We start from the raw sequence: 21,365 nt of genomic DNA on the forward strand, positions 1-21,365 counted from the left end.
TTCAGGCAAAAGCAGAGTCCCTTCTACCTGCGAATTCACCTCCTTGCCAGCCCGTAAAGTTAACAATTCCTTAAGTTCTTCCAGACTCCAATTACTACCTCGTTCTTGAACTGCTATTGTATTTGAAAAAAATGAAAGCGTGCAGCACCAATGACAAAAATGCCCAACACGTCCAATATACAGTCATGTGGGATGCTGACTTTCAATCCACGGCCACTATAGCGCTTCAGTGCCAGCATGCATTTCAGTTAAGGCGATGTGTATATATGTATTTATATGTATGGGTTGATGCATGCACCTGATCAGCATCTGGATAGACTGCTGTGGGATGTTCCTCCACTCTTCCTGTGCAGCTGCAGCTAGCTAACGAAGGTTGGCTAGTCGTGGTTGTCTCCTGCGGCTGGCACTGGAGATTTCGTCCCACAGATGTTCTATTGGACTCAGGTCAGGAGAAAAAGCTGGTCACGACAGTGTATCGCTGAGCAGTAAAGTTGCCCTCAATCTGCATCAGGTGTGTTTTTGTGTTAATGGAGATTCCTCCCCACATTGTCACACTTCCACTGCCCCAGCGGTTGGCTTGAACAACACAACAGTCAGCATAACGGTCCTGGGCCAGTGTGATGACCATCCGCCTTCCAGAACGTGGCCTGTCCCTCACAAGGCTAGTTTCTCTGGACTAGTCTGCTAATTGTTGAAGCAGAGCATCTCATTCTCCGGGCAGCTTCTCTCACAGACAGGCCACCTTCAATAATGCCGATAGCAACCACACGTTCTTCATTACTCAAACGGGGCATAATCATATCTTTCCCTGTTCTTGCGTTAATTAAAATAATGTGTTTTTGAATTGCTATTTATACAGATTCTTAATCAACTCCTTTTGGCAATTTTAACAACTCAAATACCAAACATTGAGCACGAGGTGTTTTTTCTGAAATCACATGACTTGAGCTCAGTATTATCCCAAGAAACAATACTACTCAATCAACAAACCTGTGTCTCTTATCTGCTCACTATTTAAAATGTAAATAATATTATGTATGTGTCCAATGAGCTATTGCTGTAAAACATAGACTCTTGCGTTTTCATTGTGCATCAGTATATGTGTGTGTGTTTGTGTGTGTGTGTGTATATATATATATATATATATATATATATATATATATATATATGTATGTATATTTTTATGTGTGTGTGTATATATATATATATATATATATATATTTTTTTTTTTTTTTTTTGTTTTTAAAAAAACGTAGTTTTATTGTTGTTCTGTCTTAATCCTTTCAATTAACTGGTCAATTAACATTCAAATGTATTTAAACCTAAGGCAAATATTGACTTCTTTTGAGGATCTATTTTCTCTATCTTTTTGAAAAAATTGAATAACCTTTAGGGATCAACTGGTATTTCCCTGAATGTCAATTACTGGTGTTTCATTAATGCTAAATATGCTTTGTTTCTCTACAGCTATGGCCAAAAGTTTAGCATCACCTAGAATTTTAGGATTGAGACATAATTAAAAAAAAAAAAAAAAAAAAAATATATATATATATATATATATATATATATATATATATATATATATATATATATATATATATATATATGAACATAATTTAGATCTTTTATTTAACATCATTTAATCGGCAAAACTACAAAATGATATTGCAAGTGCCTACCGGAAGCCGTAATAGTAGGATGCAAAAAAAAAACCTAATGCGTTTCTCAGCTTTCAGTTTCCCGAGTAGAATTTTTGTATTGTCTCTTCTTCAGGGATAAGATACCTCTCTGACAGCACAACACTGGTACTCATCACATGTCCACCAATACATCCCAGATCTTTGGTTGGCAGCACATGAAGCTCCATGAGGAGGCAAATCTCCTAGTCTTATGAGCCTTTGAAATGCTTATTTCATATTTATTTTCTCTGTAACAATCCTACCGGTAGCATCTTACAAGTACTGTACTTGTCGATTTTAATTCTGGGCACACCAGTATTGTGGCTACTCTATTCCCTGCATAATAACACTATGTAACACAATTTTTGTTCATGGGTAGTAAGTGTTATTTCCTAATTGCTTATGCCTCAAAAGTATAGAAAATGGCTATTATTCCCCACAAACTTTGCTAATTGCATAAATACAGTATAATCGCAAATCTCAAAAAACTACTCTCTTCTAAATCTTTTGTAGTCATTTTTGTATTACTTTAGTATAAATACATATTAATTTGGATTCATGTGTTGTTTTTTTCTGACTTTATGTGAACGAAAAGACACACATTTGCCCGTTTTCCCATTGGAAATAGTGATATTTTGAAATATCACTGTCCTGGTCACAAAAGCAAAGTTTGTGGGGAATAATAGCCATTTTCTATACTTTTGAGGCATAAGCAATTAGGAAATAACACTTACTACCCAGGAACAAAATAAAACAAAAAAATTGTTACATGGTGTAATCATAGGATGCAATCAACAGGGGTTCAAAAGTGAAAAACAGTTACCGTGATGCATCCCAGCATGTGGTAGAATTGCAGTAATTCATAATTTAATTTCAGCTCTGTTACTGATAAAATGGAAAAGGCAGAATGGCAATGAGACAGCAGAGGGAATGCAGAGTGCTTATTACTGTACTGTGCGTGACTGTGCTAAATTCACATCTATAAAGAGATGGCTTTCTTCAGATCTTCATGTAATATTTGTAGCTTTTTAGCAAATTTTTTAAAGAGATCATTTGTTTCAACTACTTTTTCATAATATTTAATTTACCTGTTTTATACTCTTTATCATGCACTATTTATGTTTCTGCTTAAATAAGCTTTTACCATGGTAGCTAGCTATTTCAGCAACCTAATCCTATTCCTAACCCTAACACTAATCCTGGAAAATTACCTTCTCATTTTGTAGAGAGATTTTTCCATATACTAAATCACAGTTACCATGGTTGCAGAGGAGGCCATTTAGAGCTTTTAAAAGTGGTTGAAAATGTAATTTTTGCTGGAATAGCATGGAAAATAATGATCAAGCATAAACAACAATAGAGAATGACAGAGAACATGAATAAAGGGACATTAGGCATATACAAAATCACATGTAAAAATGCTGGTGCTAGTTTCATAAAGCAGTTCTAGGTAGCAGTCTGCTAAATCCAACTCACTTCCATTAAACTTTTTTTTTTTTTTTTTTAAGAAAGAAAACACATTTATCCTTTAAGCACATAGAGTTGCGTACAAAGGATTTCTACTACATGTTCTGTCTTAAAATACTGGTTTTTGAAACAGGTAGTAATTAGATAGCTTACTAGCTAGCAGCCTGCTAAGTGCTGGCAGTGCTTTGTGAAACCTGCCCCTGGATCTCTAGATTGTGTAAAAGTGGCAGGGTTGCCTTAGAATATGTTGTACCTCTGGTACAATGCAGCATATTGACTTCTTAATGATGGAGCTACCTCTAGCTTCTCCCATGCTGTCAACATGGATGGTAAACAAAAGCTGTTCAAGCATCAATCCTTGAGGGACACCTTTGTTCATTTATAAAATCCCAGGAATGTAACTCTTAAATAGTGCATACTGCGCTCTACAGGATACATATTGTTCTTCAGCAATCGTGCCTCTTAATGCATATGGCTTTCTTTCTAGTAACAGTATGCTGTTTGCTGTCACAGTCTTCCTGTAAGTGCTTCTTCAATCCCATGGCAATTCTCTTTTCTAAGAAGTAAAGTGCTTTTTAAAGAACCAAACTGCATTCTCCTGGTGGTAATGCTTTGAAGTATTTTGGGCTGAACAATTACTTTATGTTTGAATTGAGGATCCCAGTTAAAAAAAAAAAAAACAATAACTCCATCCCTTGTGTGTCCTGACCACTTGCACTGCACTGCGTGGTTCATAGTCTGGATAACTCCCAATTTAATTTTAAAAAGGGGTTCCTGTCCTTTTTGATAAAAGCAGCTGACTGCCTATACATGCATATAAGGCAGAAATACCTACTTAAGTGGATGCATATGAGGAATGTACAGTACTAATGTTACTGGGTGCAATAAACACACAGCAGTAATCATACACAGGGTGTCTCTATTCACAGTCAATTGAAGCTCATGCAAGCAGTGCAAATGTAGGTTTGAGACTACTTGCTAATTTTATTGCAAGATAAATACAATTAGACATCTGCTAATGGCTCGGACACGGCAGCTCAGCCTGCATTGCATGAACAGATCCACTTTAATATTGTTAAACCAGTCAAAATCTCAACATAGATATAACGCAGGTTAAGAAGGGGGGATTAAAGGATGTCTGAAATCAACAATCGCCTGAAACCTGCATTATTCCAAAAGCTAAAGTGCACTCTGGGTAATTATTTACGGCATGTGCTGCAGACGCTTGAATGGCCCTTGTCCTTTTTGTTAAACAAGGAAACGAGACAGCGGGCATGATTGCATTTATCAATCTCAAACAGAGAAGAGTGTTACTCTCTGCAGATAATTGGTATTGTAGGAGTTTAATGCCAGTCATAAAATAGCAGGAAGGGATGTTGATGGCAACTTACATTTAATATGTGATTTGCCTCCCAGCCATGCCAAATCAATGTGTTTGACTCTGCGCAAGTTTATTTCTAACTGCTCTTTCAATGCCCTCAATTATAGTTTTTCACATTGTGGAATTAAAAAGTGCCTATGGCATGCAGCATGCAACAGCAAAGGGAGAAATGCAGTGCTAAAAAGACGCGATCAGCAATATTTCCTTAGATTGGACACGTAGCCTGCAGAACAGACAGGCATCAAAGTGGAAATTAAAGACACTGTACCTCCAGATCTTTGCAGTAATCGTAATGTTGTTTAGGAATAATCATGTTATCTGGGTTAAGGCTGGTCTCATGCAATTAAAATACTACAAAGTGCCCCTGACTATCTCACCATTTTGAAAGGTGCATTATCTTTCTACTAGTTAACAGAACCAGCAAAAAAAAATAAATAATTAAATGATAAAACAACAAAGGTCGGCAGGTAAGGTCTAAATGTTTAGTAACATTTAGAAAAAATACATTTTAAATAATCTCAATTTTAAAGCAAAAGAACACAAAACCATTCATGATTCCAAACATAAGGGACAGGTAAAAAAATCCATATTAAACTTCCATGTGTTGCTATATGTCCTTCACATGGATTGCATTCAAGAATGATATTAAAATATGGTTAAAGCACAATTGTTTGGCTTGCACAGACTGTAAAAAATAAAACAACTTTTTAAAAATTATTTTGTTGTATTTATTAAAACAAAACAAATCTGAAGGAAAGCAAATAACAAACGGGGTTTCTTTCTTTCAGAGGTTGTTCAACTGAGTCTCCCCGAGGATCGGAACACCAGCATCTCCACGGTAACAGTGGGGCTGAGCACTGTGTTGTTCTGTGCTATTCAAGGAACACTGCGGCCTCCGATCATCTGGAAGAGAAATGGAATCGTACTGAACTTCTTGGATTTAGAAGACATTAATGTAAGTTTAAAATTAACTTCATTTTCTAGATTTTAAATAATGCTCGTGATTTTTAATTTGAAGAAATGCATTGGTTCTGTGCACAGTACAGTATATACTTGAAGTTCTGATGAAACTTATTGGGCAAGAGAAAATATTGCACATATGGTATTACGCAGTCTATAGGTCATGATTTGAGTGTTTAAAATAACTGAAGAAGTAATTTTATGTGTTGATGAAAGATTTTTTAAGAAGCCAAATATTGAACATTACTGTACATTATGCAATTAGCAGCCAATTAAGTTAGCAATTAAATGGACATTGTGTGAAATTATCTTAAATGTTATGGCACGCTAGTAAAAAGGGGACTCGCAGTCATTATGGACGCATCTTACTGCATTGATCCGTTAACGTTTACTCCATCAAGGGAAGACATTCTCTTATTGCCATTGTTTGATTGTTTCTCCAACTATCACCTTTAATTGGGATACGATGACTCATGATTGAGGGTTCGGTGCTCTGATCTTTGGAAAGAGGTTATACCTGGATGCAGTTTGTTATCTGTATGATTGAAGACAGAAATGATATAGAGGGCGAGGACCTGTTGTGATATAGGGATCACTGCAGATGCTGCAGCAGTTACAAGAAAAGGGAAGCTCAATAATATAAGTTTAGACCTCTTTACAGTACTGCTGTTCACTGCAATATAAGATTGTGCATCTGCCATCATGGGTCGCAAGGGGATGACTGTAGGAAATATGAATGGGTTACTGTGTTAATTGCTTCTTGTGGCCATTGCTTGCCTCAATGAGATTTTTATCGTGACATTAAAAATAATTGCCTGTCAGGTGTCACTGCACCATGGTGTGTGTGTGTTTTTTTTTATTTATTTTTTTTATCCACAGCAGCATTGCAGGTGGTATAATTTTCTTTTGACACAATGCAGTATATCAAACAGAGCAGGGCTTATTTCAACTGTATAGATAATTCCGTTCATTTGGCTGAGCGAAGCTGTACTGACATTGCTCTGACCTTGTCATACATTCTTATACAAATTATAGTGTCGGACATATTGCAATGCTCTGAAAAAACAAAACGTTGATACACTGTTAGTGATGTGAATTACATTTTAGAAATATAAAGTTGTTGTTAGTGAAAGAAAATGTGCAATTATCCTATAACACAAGGCGACACCACTACTGGCCCTGTGAGTGCAAATTTGATTTAGATGTTTGAAGCATGTAGTTGCAAATGCTAGGCTGTAGTGTTCGTAGCTATAAACGTCAGAATTGCAAATGTGTGATGTTACATCTAAAATTTTGTTTTTCATTTCACACTAATGGACAATAGTAAAACAATGCGTCCTGTCCATTTGATTCTCGAAATTCCATAAGGACTCAATAATCCTAAGGTGGCACTGTGGTATGCTTGCTATACTATTTTAGTTACAGGGGTTGGTTGTTTTATATTCAGGGCACATCAATTGCATACAAAGAACCCCACAAAGCAAATCAAACATTGTCTAGCTGCTGTAGGACATCCTGGAGTCTTATTTTACTCATATTAAAACTGTACCATGTGCTACTTCCCCATTTCCTGTGGCTTGGTATTATTGGTATGTAATATCTGGCAAAACGCATGGCCGCCATTTCAATCACAGAATTGATGTCACATATTTATAGAATATACAGGCACTGGGCTCCTGCTGGTTTTAATGGAATAAAATAGAGCCCTTTATCAGTTGGGGTTTGGTATGGAACAAGCATGGTTGTCAACTGATGGAACTGTCTTCAGCACTGTGAACTATCATAGTGAACTGGTGCTTCTGGCTTCATCCCAAGACATATGGTACAGTAGTCTGTGTGATTAATGATCATATAGTGTGTGTGAGTTGTGTGTGGAAGAACACATGGAGTAATGAAGGCTGTCTTAACCGGAATAGCCTTTGTAAATCTTGTTTTTTTTTTAACACATCCTATGTGCATATTTAGGTTTTCTATGTACAGTACCGGTCCGTCTTTTTCAACCTATACAGTAGTGTATTTTCCTAACTAAAATAATATTGCTGTCAACAAAAATAAACGGCTAAAATAACTTGAGCATAGTTTACTGACTGTAATAACATGAAAAAAAAGAGAATGTTGGGTGATTGTTGTGCACTTTGCTGCAGAGAAGCTTGACAATAATGAGGGCATGATTCTCCTTCCTTGCACATTGTGCTTAATCCCCCTCGTGTATCATTACTCTGGTGTTACTTAGCATTTGCCCTATATATTTAATTGGATTTTCAGCAAACAAAGGTTTTGTGTGCTTGCACTGGTCTCCCATTGCTTTGAAATGGAAAGAAATGTGGTACTTTGTTTCAGTACCCTCCATTAAATATTTATATAGTTCCCAAAGCAGTCTGCTTTGATAATGCATTTCTGAAAAGGGTCATATTATGGATTTGTGAACTTTAATGCCCTGTTTTATACACTATCATTAGTGCTCCTACATGCTAAATATTGGTATTGCATCATTTTTCATGAAATTGGGACATATTTTAAGGGGCTTAAATTGCTCCCTTCAACTTGATTGCGTGAATGACAACACTCTCAGAAACAAAAGAAAGTGTGTCTAACTCATTATGCATACACAGTATATTGTACTTGTAAGTCTTGATTATCATGAATCATTTATACAAGCAAGATGGCAAATGTATTGCCTCTTTTAAACAATTATCATATATTACACAGACTATAATTAACATGTCAGTTGGTGATTTGAGTTTGTAGTTTGTGGCTCGCTTGAAGGCATTAAACAGAATTGGGGCTACTGGCACATCTTATATAAGATTCCTCTGTCATAACTTACTGTACCTTCAAATTCATTATAGAGAGGGAACAGTGCACATGAAGAAACATTAACATACAAAGTGCAACGTAAAACAAAACACTAAAAAAAATGTACAGTAAAACAAAATATGGCAGCTAAATTAAGTAGTGTTGTGTACTGCTGCAAATATTTCGATTTTAGAGACTCATTTGAAGAGTAAATAGCTGGAGGTGGCATTTAAATTTTCACATGATTAGAATGTTCTGTAGTGGAGCAACATAAGCAGGAGCACTCAGAATGAGGATTCCAAACACCATACAATAGTAAGACACATGTAAAGAAGGCAATTCAATTAATATATAATGAGAGACCCCCTACCAAGGACGGACCCGGTTTTAAAAATGTGTACATAATTAGTCTGTGATGTTCAAACATTATTATTTTTTTTTTTTTTTCAATTTTTACCAAGTTCTGTGTTCCATTTAACAGGATTCCTCTTTTGAAGTATTATCCGTCTCAAACAACATCTTTATATGCATTACATAGTGAAAAAACTAAATGAGTGTATATCTTTCTTAATAGCGTGTAATTACATGGAAGGAAGCAAAATGAGAGGTTCTCTTTATTATGTAAAATTAGGTTTTTCCTGTCAGGCTGACCTTCTGCTTAATTGTTATATACATGCTAATGCACATATTAATAACAAAACATGGACACGTTTGTGTGAAAAATGAGACAGGATCCGAGATCTGCCTTGAGACAGCAGTAGGAGTTTCTAGTTCCAAAGTGTCACACACACATACTTAATCCTAGTCCAGCATTCAATTCCAGATGGATCATGGGCCCATTCATCGAACCAGGCTTTATTTATCACACAAAATGTATTTCATGTTTAATCTTCCTGTTCAGCATGAGATAAAAAAAAAAAAATACACATTTTGTAGGGTCATTTTAAGTGCGTGTCTTTTTGGGGGTCCAAAGTGACCCCACAGTAAAATGTTTTAAGATTATGTCTGATGTGACCCCATTGCTGCATTTACAACTTTCGCTATAATGCCTTTGAATCCACAAATGTATTATTTAAAGTGTTAATCAAATATTTACAGTTAATGCAATGATACTTGTGCAGGTGGCGAGGGAGTTTAGGGTTTTGTGACCCAACGGTACAGAAATCCTAGCAACGCCACAGATTCTAAAAACATTGTCTATCTATTCTTCATTATTCTTTAAATGTTGTTTGCTTTCCAGTCTCAACTCCCTGTTGTCTGTTTCTCTAATTAGGATTTTGGAGATGATGGCTCACTCTATATCACCAAGGTGACCACTATCCACATGGGCAATTACACCTGCCATGCTTATGGGTATGAGGATTTGTACCAAACCCATGTCCTGCAGGTGAATGGTTAGTAACTGGCATATATGACAGCTCTAATTTTAATGATGATTTATTGTATGCCAATTTGTTTTAGAATAAATGTTCCAGGAAGGTACTTTTAAAAATGTGTCACTGTTAATATTATCTGCAACATACAGTTAGATTAATACTATGAATAGCTTCTTAATACTTAAAGGGAAGCTTACCTTTTTTTTATTGCAGGGCAGTAACTGTGAAACACAGCTTAGCCTATCACTTCTTATCCAGTTAATTTTTTTTTTTTTCAGACATTTATAAATATTTTAAACATCAAATATCTGATGGCTAAAGCATGTAGCTTAATAAAAAATAATTAGCATTATACATTTGCAAGAATGCATGGTTGCCAGGATCTGTTCTCCATTGGAGACCTCAAAAAAAACAAAGCTTGAATTAAGTCAGAGATAAGAACCCTATTGGTTTCCAATCTGTTTTTCCCAGAGGCTAAACTACCTTGAAAATGCAAAGGAATAGGAAACTGGCTTATCTGCTTTGTTTTGTAGGATTTGCATTTAATTGTTCGGCGGCTGGATTGGAACAGAAAGACTGATTTAAATTGTAATTAAAAGTATTTTACAGAAATGTGTTTTGATACGCTGGTTTTGTGTTGTTGTTTTTTCCCCACCTAGTGCCTCCAGTGATCATTGTGTACCCAGAAACCCAGGCCCAGGAACCAGGTGTATCTGCCAGTCTGAAATGCCACGCTGATGGCATCCCTGACCCCAAAATCACCTGGCTAAAGAATGGAATGGACATCATGCCGAAGATATCAAAACAGCTCTTAATGATAGGTAAGACAAGACTTGTATTTACGTGATAGTTAGCCAGTTCCAGCATGTTCAGATCTGTGTTTCTTGAGCAGGCTTTCTACATTCTTGCACCAGAATTGCAATTAGTTTCAACCAGCTTTAACAGAATTATTTGTATTGTAGAGTTAGATAACATGTAGATGTCTGTATATTGGCTTAAGACTACATACAGATGCAATTTTGATACACAGAAATACATTTGCTGTTAAACAAAACCCAGACTAAACTAAAACATGACACAATCAATGATGGTGATGTACTGTAACCACATTTCTTGAACATATTACCGGATTATATATGCAAAATGAGGGTTATGGAATAAGACATAGAATGCTATTTAATTTTTTTATTTATTTTTAATTATACTTGTTTTTAAAGTTACCAATTATAAAAACAGTTATTTTTTTATGGTTTATTTATCAAAAAGCATTTTGCATCCTACTTTTTGAATTATTTCTCACTGACTGCCACAGCATGGGTCATCACCCCTCCCAATAAACGTTTATTAGATGAGCGTGTGGTTGAGGCAGGGATAAACGTTGACAAGGTCAATAAGGATAAATAATCTAAGCCCCATTTGTATTGAATTGATGTGTCCATTCCTAGCTTGCCCTTTAGCAGCAGTGATGGATTCTCAAGACCTAACCACCCACCATGTTTTCACCGCTTTAAAAACGTTTCTGTCACTTTGTACATTTAAAATATTCACATAGGGTTAAAGAGCTATGATTTCCATGCAGTAATGTTGTCTTGGAGGGAGGTGGCAGGCAGTTTTGCAAAATACCAAAAAAAGAAAACATTCTTACATTCCACAGGACATCCAAAAACAGGCTAAAACACAGATACAGATACAAAAAAAGCCATTATTTTGAATTTAGAAGTCAGAGGTTGTGACAAATATTTCTGTTGGTACATTATTTTGAACATGTGGTGCAGAAAACACATAAACCGTTCGCCAGCAGTATCATCACCTTAGATAGTGTTAATCTTAACCTGAGATGCAACTGAACCGACAATTTAGGTTGTTTAGTGTTCTGTTTCCTCACTCTCCGTCTGGGGACCGTCTCTGAATAACAGTCTTGACCTGTGGTGGCTGCATTATCTATGTGGCCTTCACAGTCCATCAGCTTAACTAATGCTAAGCATTCTCTTAATGACCCTTATCCAGATAAGGCTGTCTCTCTACCTTACTTCAATGGAAAGTCATCAGTACAACAGCCTAAACATCAAACTTTTACCTGCAAAGATTGAAGTTGAACTGCATATGAAGGCAATTTTGTTTAAACGTTTACTCCAGTCTTTAATTAACTCTCATTGTTTGAAAGAGGTAAAACGCTTGTTAATTTTACAAAACTAGAACCAAACAACTAAGCACTTTCTCTTAAGCACTTTCTGTGTGTGTGTTTTTTTTTTTTTAATTTTGCATGATTCTTTTCTCCTTTCAGATAAAACTAAATTAATTAATTAAAGAAGGTTGGAAACGCTTTAAGAATATGGCCCCTTTGCGTCTTGTTGAAATCCAGACTGGGTTATAAGTCTATCGTCTGGTATTTTTCACATGATCCAGTGTAAAATAAGCCTGTAATATGGTTTATGTTTGCAAAAACAAAATGTTGAATCTACTCAATTAAATATTAAAATGTAACATTTGGTTTTGCAGACAGTCCAGTACCTGTAACTGTAGTTGTAAAACAAAACACCTATTTCTTTAAAACAACGCAAAGCCAGACAGTTATGCAAACAATGGATCCAGCTGCATGTGAGATAGAAAAAGGACATGGGAGGAAGTCAAAGGATGCAACAATTTCCAATTAAGAACTTTTGTAAATGTTTCACAATACAATTCTATTGCACTGGGTTGCTATACAAAGTATACTACTTGTTTATTCTTACTTTTATTTGCAAGATGGAAGCAATAAGAACAATAAGAAATCTGTTCATTAATCTATATGTACAACTGCAGGTGTATTGCCTCTACATTATCTTTTATTGATTGGGGTTTATCAATTAATAGTTCATTTAACTGCGGTTAAAATTGCCATGCAGAAAAATTCCCCAAAAGGTGGAGTGGGTGGTGGGCAATTCACTGACACAGAGACAGAACTTTATTTGTAATACCACTCAGACACACTGATTTATTTCAACCCGCAGAGGGCGCTGTTGTCTGTGGTTTGAGTACCAGCAACGGTAAACAAGACCACGGTTATAACAGTCCAGGTATACAGTGCAATGCAAGTGCACTCGCAGGTGCTCTGGAAATAATAATCACAAAGGACAAAAGGTGAAAGAAAAAAGGAAAATAAAGCACAGTAATAAAACTACAAAACAAAAGTGCTGCACTCTGCAGCGTTCACCCCGACCGCCGCTACTCGTACGGCCCGGGTCTCCATTCTACGCTCGTGTTCCCTCACTACCCTAAACAATAATCGGGGTCTGCCCAAGTTTTTCCCAGCGCCAAAAATAATCTTTTCTTTCTTTCTACTTTAATTAATTATTTATTTATTTCGCTCGTTCTTCTTTGGCTGTGCTCGGTCCGGCAGCAGAGCTTCCACCAGCTGGCTGGCTCATTTCGTCGGAGAGGGGCTTACCCAAGTGAACCCCAGAGCATCATTTTATCGATGCAGCAATCCCTCAAAGCCCGCCACTCAGAGATGGGGAAAGCCCACACACCCTCTTTCCCACCTCTCCGTGTCAGGGCCGTGACTGACAAACGGATACTGTAGGGCTGCTGCCCTCTTCCTGCAGCACTATGAGTGCGCCCGGAGAATCAGCGCAGGTCTCCCCTGTTACAGGTAGATAAACGGAGTCTGGTCTCCATAAAGGTAACAGAACGGCATTTTTAAAAAAGCAACCATTTAAACACTTTTCTTTTAAAGCTAGAAATGGAGAGCACAATAGTGCTGAAATTACTGGAGTATGGTATAATTTATCACTTTCTGCCAGCTATGCACAGATTATTCATTTTAATAAATTCAAGTCATAAAAATGTAACTTTACTATTTTTGAAACTACATAACAGCTGGGGAGTTCAAATAGGTTCATTATGGGTCCCATTTGAGAATATTAAATCCTATAGAATAGCTTAAGAAACAAGTTTGCATGGTATGCATATTACAAGGTGATTTTTTAAATGAAGCACCCTTTCTATTATTTTATCTACAGTATGTACAATTGTATACAGTAATCTGCACATTTATTAGAACACCTCAAGATTTTTCATTTGTATCCTTTATAGTGTGTACCTACCTGTAAGAACATCTGGGTGTGAGAATTTTAATTGGTTAGTAATCAGTGATATAGACACACTAGGCACTCGTGTGAGAATGTTAGACCATGTTGTTCTCAAATTAGGCATCTTAATCAGCGTATTCTAAGAGTCTCGTGCATTTTACCATGTGTGGCTATGTGTTCCTTTTCTCTTATTATTTTTAATGAATTGCATGTGTTGCCTATTCAAGTCATAAATTAAATTAGAAAATCACTAATTTGCCTATTTTGACAATTTTCCAAGATTTTCAGTTCCGGTGATTTGATTTCATATGCACAACCAAGCAAAACTCCAGAAGCAATGGGGTGTTGTAATACATTTGCACACTGCTATATGAGACACGTTTTCAACTGAAAGGTATTATGTGGACCAGAAAGAATGTGTCGAGTGTTAGTAGTTAACCTATTGCTGTTGTCAAGCAACAGGTAAGATATGCAAAAAAATGTCAATACACTATAACACTTTGTTACCAAAATCTGATTTAATGGCAACATTCAAACAATGTGCATGTTGGTAGAAAAAGTATGTGGCTATTGCTTGGAATTATACAGAAAGTAATACATGATGTGTATTAATACTTTTTATTTATGTACAATACTTAATAAATATTCTGGGATAAAAAAAAAAAAATCTTTAGTATGTTTAATAGCTGATATTAATTTGTTGAGCAATTGGCTTCAGTCATGAAACATTTACGGGAGGGAAAATGTCTATGTGCTTAGGATATTCAATTAGGTAACTTTTTAGAATGTTTGCTGCCAGCGCAGAACTTCATGTTAAGCGTCTCTATTTATTTCCTTTCTTCACGGCTAAGCAGTGTGAAATAAATAGCTTAGTCTCTGCAGTGTTAAGAAGACAAATGAAACCCGCTATGGGTGATACTTAACGATTGGGTTCTGTTTTATTGAAGACGTTAGAATCTATGCAATCGATTTAAAATTAGCAGCACATCAAAGTAGGGTATGAAATACAGCTGTAGGATTCATATAATAACACATTATTCTGTTACATGAAACATGATTCCATTTAAAATAATGGCTGGTAACATGAGGTGCTAAGTCCAAGAATAGTGATAATCAGTGTCTGTGAAACCAGTCCTATAGTACATGTATGTTATTCCACCTGCGATGTTCATACTCTCCATTTTCCAAGACGTAAATATAGTGAAATACTCATTACATAACATTCTATGTTGTGTAAGTAAAGTGTTCACTATTGTATATTTTAAAACTGTGGGTACTAATCTGGCAAGTTAAACAACTTAAAAAAAAGACTGCTTTGCATTTTGCAATAACTGCTCCAAGTACTGTGTTTCAGATATTTCATTTAAATGAGCATAACTTGCAATGTATAAAACATGCTTTTTTACAGATTTATTTTTATTATAATACATATTACACTTGAATAACAAATTACAGTAATGACAGATCATGCACCAGCTCACTACATATGGTTTAATAGTAAAATAATTGAAATAAACTACATTAGTTTATACAGTACGATTGCAGTACTTGCAATGTACTGATCAAAAAACTATTATTCTATATGGGTTACAGTAGCATTGTAGTCCAGTTCTTTGCCAACATACAACAAGCAGCATATTAATTGTTAACAGAAACACCTTTGTTATTGGTTATTTGCTGCGGCAGTGTACATGACCAAGAGGAATTTAAATAGAAAGGCTATTCATTTATGACCTTGAAGACATACAGCTGACGGGATAGAAGCACTGAGATCACAAAGGCAGGGTTCAAAGAGGTGGCAGCAGTAAAGCCAGTACTAGCTCTCTTCAGATGAAGCACTGCTAAGGACCACAGACAGCAACGCTTGTGCCAGGATCTAGATTAGACACTTGCAAAGCAAGTGCTTACACATGCTTTGAATCAGAGAAATAATACGTGCTGAAGTGATGGTTGGCCCCATATAGCATTGTAGAACACAGAGACTCCCTGCAGACCTGCCACATTGTGCAGAGGTGTAGATACAGTAAGGAAGCTTCAGGACCACCACGTGAGACTTGTTGTCAGCAAAAGCACAATAAATAAAACTCCCATCTGTTTTTTAAAGCATTGTACAGTAAAATAACAATAACACTTTACATTGTCTCCAGTTACTGTGCATTTACATAGTTACATGTGTACGTGCACATACTTACATTGTTATAATGCAGAGTTTCAATGTACTTCATGTCAATCTTTTTTTACAATATAACCTTAGCACTTGTCGGATACAATTGTGTAACTGCATGTATCATGAAAATTTCTTTTTTACAGTATGACCTTCTTAATCATTTTTAGCTATTTTGTTTTCTGACTGGTTACCCGTAGTACTGTATATGCAAATGATCAAGCGAGTTTGAGGCCAAAGTTGGTCGATGATAGAGACGTGTACTGCATATACTGTAGTGGAAACGCTGTGTACATGTAGTTGGAAAGATGCAAGTTCTTTTGGAGATATCAATTACAGGAAAGATTAGGAGTAAAGTCCATATGAGAAAGTTTTTAAATTAGTGGGATGAGTAAGGAACAATAAGACATGAAGGCTTGACAAGTGATTCAAACCACACTGGCTGATGCAGTTACTACGCAAGATAATCCTGGATTTCTGCTTGAAAAAACATGTGCTATCAAGTGCTGGTACATTACCCCTGTACTATTAATGTAATACTGCTTTAGTTTCCAAAGAGATTAAATTGCTGTATGACCTCCTCACAGTGGAAAATAGGGTTTAGTCATTCTAAAGAGCAGATATTAAAATGGTCAATATTTGCATTTCACTTCATTATATGATTATGTGTCACACACATGTGTCTTTGTGGAAAACAAAAGCTGGTATTAACTAAGCATGGTGGTATTACCAATTTTTGAAGGAAAATTGTATTGTAATGTATATCAATGAATTCCAGTACACGCACACACACACACACAATTGACATAGTATTTGATTAATATTGTGGTCTATTTTAAATCTTGTACCAGTCATCCTTCTGTACAGCAACCGCCTTCAAAGTGTTTGTCTGTTATAAAAAAAAAAAAAGTATGAATACTTTACAGCAAATGGTAGTGAGCTGCATATTGGCAGTGTGCGCTATGAAGACACTGGTGCCTATACCTGCATTGCTAAGAACGAAGTAGGAGTGGACGAGGACATTTCTTCATTGTTTGTGGAAGATTCAGCTCGAAAGACACGTAAGTACACAAGTATCCCCTCCAGTGTACGTTAATATTGCCTGTTTATTTACAATTGCACTGTGCAGTAACACTGCTGTTACCAACCCTAAGGTGTTCTGCAATTTAACTTTACATGGTTACGTGGAAATTCATAATAATAGTTGGGTTAAAGTTTTAACAGTGATATTTATTAAAAGTTTCAGTAGAGTGCCTGTCTGGAAAACAAAGTTTGAATGTAGTGTATTATGTGTAGAATGTAGTGCAATTAGTGTATCATTCAAAGGCAGGACACAAGGCAAGGTTACACAGAGTGCCTATAGGCTTGTGCCATATGTTTGATTTGGCAAAAATCCTACTCTGTCCGCACTGTTCATGGGGCTCGGCGAACACTTCAACAAGGTTAAATGGTATGTGGGGAAGAGTGTGATAAATGTTATTAAGACAGAGCCGATTATACTGTAACAGCACTCAACATATTGCATGCCAGCAAGCTTGATTTTAAGAGAATAGTGGAAAGTTTTGTAAGGTTTCTCTATACATTATTCAAATTTTACTAGTTCATTGTATTCCTTCCACTTATTGGCTCCCTGATAAACACCGTGAACCAGTTTGAACTACATCAGTAACACTTCAATGAAAATAGTTTAATATAAAAACAGTATTACACATATTGCATTGAGGGATTGCATTGTTTATAATTCATACATTATTCTTATACAGTACAGAAAAGCTAAAATTTTGTTGACACTTTAGCCTGCAACAATGAACAAAACTCAATAAATAAGTTATACATACTGGATTTATCATTGTACAGTAATATCGTTTTTCTTGTACAAAAGGACTGCAAGTTCTTTTCTGGAAAGACATTAAAATGTTCCTTGTCTATTTTTTCTCTGGCTATCCATCTCTTTGGTGCTGCAGTTGCAAACATACTGTGGCGAGAGGAAGGTACTAACTTGCTGTCTTGTGATCATGTGTGCTTGTTGTGCTTTAATTAGTTTTTCATTTACAGTAAAGGAACGATGGCTAAAATCATTGAGTAAATCTTGCCATGAAAGTAGTGATATTTAAAAAAAAAAAGCATAGTAACAACACACCATGGGAAAATTTTAATTTTGAATGCATCATTTTTGTTGTTTTTTAGTAACAGAACAATACTAACAATCTCAAATCTCCCAGTAGCCTTTGTGATTTCACTGTGCCTCCTGAGGACCAACCCATTATACCAGCAACCTGTTTATCAAACGATAGGTATTGTTTGGAAGTTGTTGGTTTAGTTTTTCACATGCACATGCCCCGTGATAAGTGGTTCTGTCATAGCCGATGATTTCAGTCAAGCGTTGAGAATATAACAAAGTACAGATTTGTTACGAATCAGTGCTTAAAATTGATCCATTTTTCACTAACATACCCAGAGTCAAATCTGTAGCATGCTGACCAGATATACTAATGGCAATCTACCTAACAAGCGAAAACCCAAATATTTACTAAGGTCAAGTGCTGTCACAAAAATGTGTTTTCAGCTTTTGCAAATTGTGCTTTCTAGTAAATTGTAACTTTTTTAAAGGAGTATTTATTTATTTGTTTATTTTATTTTGGTGCTTGTTCCTGAAATCCAGAACATAGCCTTCCTAACCATCTATGTGCTGCAATGCTTCAGCTGAGAAATGCAAAGTCATAAAAGTAACATCAGCTGTTTGATGGAAAGTAGATTCTCACAGGGTTAAAAAAATAAGATTCCTAACTGCAATCTGTTGCAAAATAAATAAATAAATAAATAAATAAAATATATTAAATTTAATATATTAAAAAAAAAAAAAAAAAAAAAAAAGCTGAAAAGAGTTTTGTAACTGTACCACTGTCAATTGATTACATTTTTTTTTGTGAGGAGTGCTAATTTGCATGCATGACCTGGCTATTGAAAAGGTGTTATGAAATGTTATTAATCTTCACAAGTGTTCTGCATGAATACATACATACCTTTTTATAGCATACCTACTTCTGTTTCCTTTCTTGTGTAATATGTCTAGCACCAGTAAAACATATATACTGTTCAAACATTTTATTACTTTAAATAAAGGAAGGCATGGGTACAAAATCTGAAACCATTTTAAAAAAAAATACCCAGACACTCAGTTGCACGTGCCAACCTCTGAATTGTAGCATTATGTTTTTTGTTGCTTTGTAATCTGACAGTTATTTCTAGTGTATTTTAGTCAAAACTGTACCTGCTTCATTTTATTCTTAGTGTACTGAAAATAAGTCTTGTAATTTAGACTAATTACACAAGTGGGATCATCAATACCCAAAGCTCGTTATTACCTTTCTCAAGTGTGGATATCAAGATCCTGCGCAAAATACTGCCCTCAATCAATCCAACAGCCCTGCCATGTTTTGTGTTAGTTTTCTTGTCTCAGAAAGAAACATTAAACAAAGTTTTTCTAATGGCAAACGTGAATAGTTTAGTCTTTATTGTAAAGGCAAACTTACAATAACAGGCAGCAGTGCCAATTCAGGTGAGCAATTGCCTGCTCACTAAAATGTCACACAATAATATGGTGAAATTAAAAGCTGGCAGGTATAAAATTGCAATTTTACATTTCGCATGACAAACAGAATGTACCGTTATGGCCACGTGTTTCCGTCAAATACTGTGTTGCCAGTTTTAGTATTGAAATAAAAATGGAATGAAAATAACTGCTCCTGTTTTGTCTTTAAGGTTTAAGTGTGGGCAACATGTTTTATGTCTTTTCTGATGATGGGATTATAATCCTGCAGCCGAATGAATGTGAGATTCAGAGACATATAAAACCAACAGAGAGGATTATTGCAAGCTACGTAAGTAAATGTTTGGTTTAGTTTATTGAAGATTAGCTCGTTTTAATTAGATTTTTATATGTCACTATTCTTGTACCAGGCACAGTCATGCTACTATGTTTGATTAATGGAATTGCCAGTGGCAAAAATGACAGAGTGGCTTGTGCTTTAGCACGTCTGCAGGCCCCTGGCCATCAGAGTTCAGTTGAAAGTGAATAAAGGAAATGTTTGGTCTTTTCTGCTGTAAACAACATTTTTTGTTCTTGACATTTCTCTGATGGAAGTACAATGCTCAGAGAACGTTGTCATATTTGAGAAAGGTGAATTCAGCGCGAGCCTGGGTTGAGACCTGTGCCAGTTAAATGCAGGGTTGTTCTTCTCCCTCAGGAAGAGATGTGCCCCAAAGGTGACGGAGATGCAATTCAGCATTGCGTCTGGGCCTCAGCTGTCAATGTCAGAGAGAAGTACATATATGCGACACAGCCCGTTCATAACAGAGTACTGATTGTAGACACTCAGGCTCAGAAAGTTGTACAGGTCAGTGTTCATCTGTTCTTTTCTCTAAAGCTGTTAAGAGATTGCCTTCGAAGATTACTGTGGGTCAGAAAGCTAAAATGATGCCCAGTGTTTATCTCCAGTGCAAGTGCAGTGTAATGAATGACTCCAGCTCCCTGCCACTCCATTACGAATAGCCCCAAGTGTTTGCCCTGACCTTGTAGGAGAACCTTCTGCAGAGAGAGAGAGAGATAGAGGTTAATTTGTTCTCTAGGCTCTTTCAGACATGCTAAAAGAAAATAGCTTTCACCTGTGGTCAGGTTTTGTTTGGCATAAGATTGAAACTCGTGAAAAGATACCATCGTTTTTCTTTTCTGATTTTTTTATTTTCCCCACAATAGGTTTCCCAACTTCAGAAATGGAAGACAAGCTTTTTTTTTTCCCTCTGCCAAACTAGTTTAGAACCCAATTCCCTGGCTGTTCACTCTGAATTCAAAGGGAAGTGGGTTAAAAAAAAATGACAACTTCCCAATTTTAAAAAGGGATCTTTACTTTTGCTAAAAGAAAATATTAACCCATGGATCTTATTCCTCTACACATGAATTATGCGGACTTTGGCTAAGCATATATTCATTCCCCTGCTTCCCCCTTGCAGCTTGTCAAGAATGAAAAAATGATTGTTGAGATACCAGAGAGGCTTGCAGCACAGCAGTGTAGTACAACATATTTTCCTAAGTGTAAAATATTGGGTAGCAGTAAATGTATTCAAACTGGCTCAGCCAATATAAACTTTTGATGCCGTTTCTCCTCTTTTTTTTTCGTGTTGATTATCTTTAACTCATAACCTATATTCGACTGATCTATCCAGTGGGAGTCTAAAACACCACCTTCATTTAAAATAATTAAAAATAGGAACTTGTGTATTTAGAAAAACTAAATAATCTCCAACATTGTATACGAGTCTCGCTGGTGGGTTTTTAAAAAGCGAAGATGCAAAGCCAGCACAGGTGTCGTTTAGACAACAGCCTGTGCAAGTAGCTAACAGAGCTCTTACAAACCCTTTAGAGTGTCGCTTTAGCCACCATGATAAGACATAGTACTGTGAGAGCGATGGCCT

The 21,365-nt window shown here is 36.0% G+C and overlaps 1 protein-coding gene across 1 annotated transcript in view; it reads left to right on the forward strand.

Moving 5' to 3' along the window:
• Nucleotides 1-21,365, forward strand: part of LOC121324875 (follistatin-related protein 5-like) — a 101,925-nt gene that overhangs the window by 71,855 nt on the left and 8,705 nt on the right. The window contains exons 6-12 of the mRNA XM_041267080.1: nucleotides 5,316-5,482; nucleotides 9,557-9,677; nucleotides 10,319-10,480; nucleotides 16,820-16,954; nucleotides 17,858-17,884; nucleotides 19,656-19,774; nucleotides 20,141-20,290. Of these exons, the coding sequence (XP_041123014.1) occupies nucleotides 5,316-5,482; nucleotides 9,557-9,677; nucleotides 10,319-10,480; nucleotides 16,820-16,954; nucleotides 17,858-17,884; nucleotides 19,656-19,774; nucleotides 20,141-20,290 (881 nt within the window). The remainder of the gene's footprint in view (nucleotides 1-5,315; nucleotides 5,483-9,556; nucleotides 9,678-10,318; nucleotides 10,481-16,819; nucleotides 16,955-17,857; nucleotides 17,885-19,655; nucleotides 19,775-20,140; nucleotides 20,291-21,365) is intronic.

The sequence above is a fragment of the Polyodon spathula genome, chromosome 12 (genome assembly GCF_017654505.1).
Source record: "Polyodon spathula isolate WHYD16114869_AA chromosome 12, ASM1765450v1, whole genome shotgun sequence".
In the NCBI taxonomy this organism is placed as follows: domain Eukaryota; kingdom Metazoa; phylum Chordata; class Actinopteri; order Acipenseriformes; family Polyodontidae; genus Polyodon; species Polyodon spathula.